Below are 8212 nucleotides of genomic sequence, written 5' to 3'. Positions count from 1 at the left end.
TGCGCGGGACCGGCGACGCCTTCCGTCTTTCTAGAGTTCCTCAGGAACTCTCGAGGGCACACGTGCGCCGCTTCCTCACCGCGCGAAGTCAGTTTAGGGTTTCGATTCGCCGCGCCTGCGCGAGAGCCCCCGCCCCGCCCCCGGCCCGCCGCGCGCGCCCCGCCCCCGGGCTATGTAAGGCGGCCCTGCGGGGGGTCGGGCCACCTCTGGGCTCCGTGTCCCTCCGCGCAGGCGGGCGGCCCCGGAGAGGTAGTGCCTGCCCAGGCGGCCGCGGCGGCGCCCCCCTCATCATGGTGAGCGGGCGCGGGGAGGCGGGAGGGGAGGGAGCGGGCCGGGCCAGGGAAGCACCCTTACGGAAAACGGGAGTTCGGGGAGATTTTCGGGAGGAAGTGGCATGCAAATGAGGACCTGAGGTTCCGGAGTTGAGCGCTGGCTTTCTGGGCCGTGGGGTGCAGCCTGAGGTAGGGGAGACCCGGGGAGCGGGCACGGCCCCTGGAGGAGGGCGGGATCGCGCGCCGCGGGAGCTCGGCGCAGAGGCTGGGCCGGGGGTAGTGCGGGGCGGGCATTCCTCGCCTTCTCCCGCCCGAGGGCCTTATCTGAGAAAAGCCAGTGCCAGCGCCGCGCTCGGGGTGCTGCCGGGAGGTGGAGCCTCTTTAGAGGAGTCCGCTTTCAGCAACAGGTGGTGTCACTTGTGGCTTTTAGCAGGCGGGAAAACAAGTGGCTCAGAGAGGTGCTGCTGACACACAGCAAAGCGGGGGGCAGGGCCGGACCCTGGACGCAGGTGCCCTGGGCCACCCAGTCCTGGGGCAGGCACAAAGACCACGACTTTGTGGGGGGCCGAGGGCAGAGGAGGAGGTGGCAGGCGTGGTGAATGAGGCCCTTTGTCCCGCGCTCTCCTGCCCTGCCCCCCACCAGCCCTTCTGTGGGACCATTGTCCCCCCCCATCCCAGACAAGAGAGTATTATCTGTTGCTGCCCTTGTGGGGGGAGGGCAGGCAGTCTTTGGGTAACCCTTCTCCACCCCCAGCCTCCTCTGCACACCCAGAGCCGGGGCAGCTGTGGCTTTGCCCAGACATAGCAGCCCCACCTCGGAAGAGGTCGTCCTTAGTAGGTGCCAGGAATATAAAGTTCGGTCCCCTCCTAGGACCACGGGCATGCGCTTCCAGCGCACTTCCCCTCCAGACGCAGCAGTGGGGGGTCCTTGAAGCTACAGCTCTGACCAGAGGGAATTAAGAGTTTAGGACAAGCTCTCCTCTCCCTCCTCCGCCAGACGCTGGCGGCTACCCCGACGGAGGACGGAGGAAGAGGAGGTCCAGTCCCCGGCTTGGGAAGGCGCCCACCGCACCCGGGGGTGCTTCCAACTCAGGGCTGGGGGCCCCGAGGGGGAGGAGGCTAGAGTCAAGGGGGCGAGCCAGCTGACTTCTGCTCTCCCCCCTCCTCACACACAGAACAGAAGCTTCTCCCGAAAGAGCCACACGTTCCTGCCCAAGATCTTCTTCCGCAAGATGTCGTCGTCAGGGGCCAAGGACAAGCCTGAGCTGCAGTTTCCTTTCCTGCAGGACGAGGAGACCGTGGCCGCGCTGCAGGAGTGCAAGACGCTCTTCCTCCTGCGCGGCCTGCCGGGCAGCGGCAAGTCCACCCTGGCGCGCGCCATCGTGGACAGGTACCGCGACGGCACGAAGATGGTGTCGGCCGACGCCTACAAGATCACCCCCGGGGGCCGCGGAGACTTCTCGGAGGAGTACAAGCGGCTGGACGACGAGCTGGCCGCCTACTGCCGGCGGGACGTGCGCGTCCTGGTGCTGGACGACACCAACCACGAGCGGGAGCGGCTGGAGCAGCTCTTCGACCTGGCCGACCAGTACCAGTACCAGGTGGTGCTGGTGGAGCCCAAGACGGCGTGGCGGCTGGACTGCGCCCAGCTCAAGGAGAAGAACCAGTGGCAGCTGTCGGCCGACGAGCTCAAGAAGCTGAAGCCGGGGCTGGAGAAGGACTTCCTGCCGCTCTACTTCGGCTGGTTCCTGACCAAGAAGAGCTCCGAGAGCCTCCGCAAAGCCGGCCAGGCCTTCCTGGAGGAGCTGGGCAACCACAAGGCCTTCAAGAAGGAGCTGCGACACTGTAAGTGGCGGGGGCAGGGTGCGGGCGCTTAGCGGCACGGGGTGGGAGTGTGGGGGGGGGGGGAGGTGCTTCCCAGGGCCCCCTCTTCTCTCGCTGCACCCCTCCTCCCCGCCGTGCCCCCCTGGATGGAGAGCACCGGCCCGTTCGTGGATCAGGGAACACCAATTCCTAGCACCCTAGGAAGCATGCGCACCTGATGCGAGGTTTCTACCCTGTGTTCAGCAGCAGAGCCGTTTTTCTGAAGGAAAAGCTTCCCTGGAGGGGCCCGGGGCTGGCTGTGGGTAGAGCCTGCGACTGTGGATCTCGGGGTGGTGAACCCCAGCCCCATGTGGGGTGTAGAGATCACTAAGAGAATAAGGTGCTCCGGGGTGGCCCAGTCGGTAAGAATCCTGCTCTGGATTTTGGCTCCGGTCATGATCTCAGGATCGGTGAGATCCAGCGTCACTTTGGAGCCTGCTTAAGATCCTTTCTCCCCTCTCCCTCTGCCTCTTTCCACCTCCCTCTCTAAATAGATAAATAATAAAATAACCTAAGAAAAATATTCCACAGAATCCTAAGCTGAAAAAAAAAAAAAAAATCCCAACTAGGATTAATGTGACTTCACTGGGTGTGGTTCCCAAGTCTCGGGGTGCCCAGTGCACATCCTGTGGCTTGCTCAGCTCCAGAGAACAGCCTCACGCCTAGTCCAGAAGCCGCATTTTGCAGAGGGGAACACGCCCAGGAGGGATATGGATTTGCCCAGAGTCCTGGAGAGAGCCCTGGACTCCGTCAGCTCTAGCAGGGGCCTTCGCATATTGGGTGCGACCTCTCCTGGCAAGGGCTGTTTGCTCCAGGGCTAGAGTAGGTTTGGGATAAGGGAGGCCTTCATTTTCCAACAGTGGGCTGTTAGGGGTGTGTCACCCACTAATTCATCTATTCCTTTAACCCATTTCTGGTATCCCCAAATGTTGGATTATCTTCCTACTTGGAATATCCCCACCCATATTTCTGTGTGTTCGGAGGCAAAATTTGTGCCTGGGTGTGTGCTTAGGGATCTCTTCTTGGCTCCTGAAGCTGAACACTGGGGAACTAGGGAACCGTGACACCCGCAGTGACGTTGTCGGGGTGTGAGCCCTTTACCTGGAATTGCTTGGCAGAAAAGCACCGTTCAGGCAGGGCTCTTGGTTAGAGCTGCTCTGCCTCCTGATGCTGCCTTTACCATTAAAAACTGCACCACTTTCCTGCCTGGGACGCAGCCGGAGAAATGTAACGGGCCTGCTCTCAGCAGAGCTCTCCCTCCCCTGTCAAGGGTGAGAGACATCCTTGTGGGAACTCAACTCTGGGAGTAAATACGACAGATCTAGTGACTCTGAAAGGAGCCCCAAGGCCTGGAGTCTGGAAGTTGAAATCAGACACCCCTGGTCTCTCCATGTTGTATCATCTCATTATATCCCAAGACCCTTCCTACTCTAGGCCCTTTATAGGCTCTCGTCCACCAAACAGGCCTGCACGGTACATGTTACGGTGACCAGGGAACTTCTGGTCCAGGTACGCCCGAGTGAAAGGGGGCACTGCTAAGAGTCCCCCCGATGGTCCTGAGAAGATGGGTGTATGGTCACCCTGATGGTACTTGATTGACAGAAAAGGGTCAAGCACTTGCCGTAGGCTGAAGGACTCATGCTCTGACTCCTTCCACCGTACCATAACAGTTCCAACACTGTTCTGCCTTTCTACCCCGTTTCTCGTGACCTGCTTCCCTCTTCCAGATGTGTAGCTGATAAAGCCGAGATTCCCTTGGCCTGTGCTGCCTGTCCCCAGGTTACGAGTGCGTTAGTTTTCAAATCTGGAAAAGAGATGTAAACGTTTGCATAACGTGAAACCAGGGAATTTAGACACCTTTCTGTAGCTCTGACGTGGCTATTAGTTTGACCAGCTAATGAAGGAGTGGATTATAGTGGATCGCTGAAGAACTTATGCTCCATGTCCGGTTTTTTACCCTCCGAGCCTCCGTGGTCTTGGTGATGGGGATCAGGATGGGCCTGCTCTCCTGCCCTGACAGCCCCACTCTCTCCCTGCAGTTGTCTCTGGGGATGAGCCCAGGGAGAAGATCGAACTGGTCACCTACTTTGGGAAGAGACCCCCAGGCGTGCTGCACTGCACAACCAAGTTCTGTGACTACGGGAAGGCCGCGGGGGCAGACGAGTACGCCCAGCAGGATGTGAGTGCTCCCTGGGGACACTGGGCTGAGGTGGGGAAGAGGGCAGGCTCAAGGCAGGGACCAGAAACCAGACAGCCTCTCCAGAAAAATGGCATCTCCTGCTCTGGCTCGCCCCGTCCACAGGCTTAGTCGCACAGATGTCAGCTGCCCTTTCTACCCGCCCACCCCCAGCACTGCCACCAGCCTGCACGCTTGCCCCCAAGGCCTGCCCGCCAGTGCCTTTTCCTCCTGCAGACTGATGGCCTCTTGAAGCCTGGGTGGAGTCCCAAAGGTTAGGTGACCCCACCCCCGGGGAGCCTGGTGCTGACTCCTTGTCCCCAGGTTCCAGGCCCAGCCGTGCCCTGGGCTAAGCGCAGGACGGGATAGTGCGGCTTCTTGGCGCCACACCTTTCCCTCCTCCCACTTGCCGCTGTCTGGCGCCCGCAGCCTCTGATGTGCGGTCCTTAGGCCGCAGGCACGCAGCCCGGCTGCGCACAGTCTCCAGCCTCTGGGGTGGCCTTCTCAAAGAGGCCTCCCTCCAACCTCCACCCATCTCCCCCACTTGTCTGCCCCGGTTAATGCAGCAGCCATGTGACAGATTGTTCTCTGGTCCCTCCCACCTGCATTTGTCCATTGGGTTTACTGGTGTATCCGTGGCCCCTCGCGTGGCCCCGTGAGCACATAGGTAACGTCCACACCGTCTCCAGCATTCACGTGCCTAGCAGTATTAAACATCTGCTAGGCACCAGGCACGAGGGACTGTGAGCAAAAATGAGAGACGCTTCTATGGTGGAGTGGGAGAGATGGTCTGAGAATCAGATAGAATCAGAAAGAACCAGATGTAAACCAGGGTGTACGAGGTCGATTTTGATCTGAGGCATTTATTTCTGACCTCTGGCTTTTACCAGGATGAGCTGAGTAGCAGGGACAGTAGCACTTGTCACGTGCCTGTCATTGTTCTAGAACCTTCACTCAGAACACTCGTTGAATGTGGGCACTGAGGTAGGTTCTAGCATCATCCCTCAGAACAGGTGAATGAGCCAACACAGAGAGGGTGAACGGCCGCTGGTAGGTGGGGAGCCAGGCCTGGGTTGGGGAAGTCTGGCCTTCAGCTCCGCTGTGTCCGGCACCTCTGCTGTCTCCCGTCAACCTGACCAGTTAAGCGGGAAGATGTCCTCCCACGACACACGGGCTGCGCGCGGCCGTTCCCCAAGGGTCCTGCTCGGTGGTGCTCAGCTCTGCTAGGCCCACCCTGGGTCAGCTGCCTGCTCCAGCGGCCACCACGTGCAGCTTAATGCCGTCGCTCCGTCCCCGCAGGTGGTGAAGAAGTCTTACTGCAAGGCCTTCACGCTGACCATCACTGCCCTCTTCGTGACGCCCAAGACTACGGGAGCGCGGGTGCAGCTGAGCGAGCAGGAGCTGCCGTTGTGGCCCAATGACGTGGACAAGCTGTCCCCCTCCGACAGCCTGCCCCGGGGCAGCCGCGCCCACATCACCCTCGGCTGCGCGGGTGACGTGGAGCCCGTGCAGACAGGCATTGACCTCCTGGAGATTGTGCGGCAGGAGAAGGGGGGCAGCCGAGGCGAGGAGGTGGGTGAGCTACACCGGGGCAAACTCTACTCCTTGGGCAACGGGCGCTGGCTGCTGAGCCTGGCCAAGAAGCTGGAGGTCAGGGCCATCTTCACGGGATACTACGGGAAGGGCAAACCTGTGCCCGCGCACGGCAGCCGCAAGGGGGGCGCCTTACAGTCCTGCACCATCATCTGAGCGTTCCCGCCGCCAGCCCCCCGCTCCTCAGAAGGGGGGGACAGGGAAGCATGCCTTCTGCTTGATCTTTAAGATTTTTTTTTTTAAAGTTAACCTTTCTGTAACTTTTTAAAAACTTGTAAAGTAACTTTTCCTGCCCTCCCTCGTCCCCTCTAACACCCAAGCTTTCGACACAAGAGGGGTGTGGGGAGCGCCAGTCAGGAACCCAGAGCAAAGCTGACGAGGCTGAGCCAAGCTGGGCCTGGAGCCGCAGCCACAACCCCAAGCCCTGCCGTCTGTCCCAGGTCCCCTGTCCCCGCCCCGAGCTGGCCAGCGGGGAGACACCCCAGAGCTGCATGTCCCCACCGGGTGGTCACGGTGGCCGCGGGAAACTGGCTGTGGATTGGAGAGGGTGGGGGAATCCCTGGGCTTTGACCCTGTGTCTTAATCACTGCAGCCCCATGAGGTAGGCTGGGGCTTTTACCAGGGCTTAGAAGGGGCTTTACGTCCCACCTTTGGCCCTAAGTGCCTGTCCCCTCCTCCTTTACACTGTGACTAGGGACAGCTGGACAGCCACATCCCAGCTGGCTGCAGGTCTCACCCCAGACAGAGGATGGGCTGCCATCCTTTCCGGCAGGGTGGCTCTGCTGTGGGGATGGGGAGATCGAAGCCAGAGAAAGTACCGTCTGCCCAGTCCAGCTTGCCTCCTCGGTGCCCCGGGAGGCCCCTGCGCCGCCTCGACAGGGAGTCAGTCGGTGGGGACCAAGAGCCAACGGAGTGGACCCCTGGCTGGTGAGGGCCAAGCCCCAGCTGGTGCCTCTGAGAAGGGGTTTTTAACATTGGTACATGTGCTGTGGTTCCTGGGGTGCCCTCCGCTGCCCCCCTGCTCAGTAACAGGGCCTTGCTAATCGGGTTGTCACTGGACGAAAGTGCTTGAGATTTAAGTTACTATCCTGGCTTCGCCCGACCTCAGTGACTTGTAAGACTGACCGTGAAATAAACCGTGTTAATCCTAGCCGTGTGCAGTCTCTCTCACCCTTCTGTGCCCAGCTCAGTCTCCCCTGAGGCCAGGGCTGGTGTATCAGGACTGGCTTTGTCCCGCAGCTTGGGGCCATCGGTCCTGTCTCCCCTCTGCTGGCTGGGCACAGCTGTGGTGAGGTTGGGCAGCCGAACAGTGTTGGCTTTCATGAGGCGGCAGAAAGGAGGGCGGCTGATCTTAGACGCACACAGAAAGTGGGGGTGGCTGGGTCTGAGGCACGTGGAGCAGAGCCTGTCGTCCCCCATTAACTGCGGCAACAGGCCCACAGGTGTGCCAGCCCCAAGCAATCAGACCCACGGTTCCCGGTCTGGGCTTCCGCCCGTTCTCAGGTCAGCGTACTGCAAACACAAGGGAAGACCTGACTTGCAGGAGTTCCGTTCGGGCCAACGGGGGAGCTTCTCAGGCCTAACTCAGTCATCCTATCGCCATGGCCTTGGTGCCAGTGGGGGAAGACTGGAAAGAAAGGGGCCAGGGCTCAGAATAAAGAGAAGCAGGGTTCCCTGTTTGGTCGATGGTCCTTTCCCAGCCAGCCTTACCACCAAAAGCGCCAAAAATCTAAGTGCCAAGTCTCCAATCCCTCTGCCCGGAACTCCTAAGACAATTACCTGCCACGAACACTATGCTTGACTTGAACAGCAGGACACTGGCCACCGCGCCCTCCCCCAGCTTGTCTCCCACACATGGGACAGCAGTGCAGAAGGCGAGCGGTATTTACTAAGAATGGTGCTTCTGACCAGGTGAGCTTAAGGTCTGTGCCCCGGACCCTGGGGCCCAGGAACTGCGTGTCCTACCTGGAAAGGGCCTGGGGTCAAGGAGGCAGGATTCTGTCCCTGTCCCCATGTCTCTTAGCCTGCAGTGGCCGCAGGGCTGTGAGGGCCTGGGTAAACCTCCTCTGTCCCAGCCACACTCCACGTGCGCTCTGGACACATGCAGCTTCTAGTGAGTTCTGGTGGCCCTTACCATCAAATCACCTGGACTGATGCCGGACGGGGCCCCACAGCATGCTCAGGCCCGCGCAGCACTCAGGCCGAATAGGATCAGGAGCAGTGGGCAGCATCGCCCTGCCACCAGGCCCCGGGTGCCCAGAGCCCTCTGGGCGGGCGCTGAGCCTACGACCACGTCCGCGCCCGCCCC

General features: G+C 60.6%; 1 protein-coding gene across 2 annotated transcripts; it reads left to right on the top strand.

Moving 5' to 3' along the window:
* Positions 1-144: 144 nt before the first annotated feature.
* Positions 145-7054, top strand: CNP (2',3'-cyclic nucleotide 3' phosphodiesterase). 2 transcript variants are annotated; one of them, XM_045781561.2, is made up of 4 exons: positions 145-293; positions 1448-2117; positions 4175-4314; positions 5611-7054. In XM_045781561.2, the coding sequence occupies exons 1-4, from the start codon at positions 291-293 to the stop codon at positions 6058-6060; spliced, it is 1263 nt and encodes a 420-aa protein (XP_045637517.1). In that variant the 5' UTR covers positions 145-290; the 3' UTR covers positions 6061-7054. The 2 variants fall into 2 exon arrangements, with proteins under 2 accessions (XP_045637517.1, XP_045637518.1); XM_045781562.2 differs by lacking the exon at positions 145-293 and adding an exon at positions 337-461.
* Positions 7055-8212: the final 1158 nt, after the last annotated feature.

Source organism: Ursus americanus, chromosome 23 (genome assembly GCF_024610735.1).
Source record: "Ursus americanus isolate L20-20 chromosome 23, mUrsAme1.1.p, whole genome shotgun sequence".
Classification (NCBI taxonomy): Eukaryota; Metazoa; Chordata; class Mammalia; order Carnivora; family Ursidae; genus Ursus; species Ursus americanus.
Note: the sequence above shows the minus strand (reverse complement) of the source record. Positions and strands in the feature narration are given on the sequence as shown.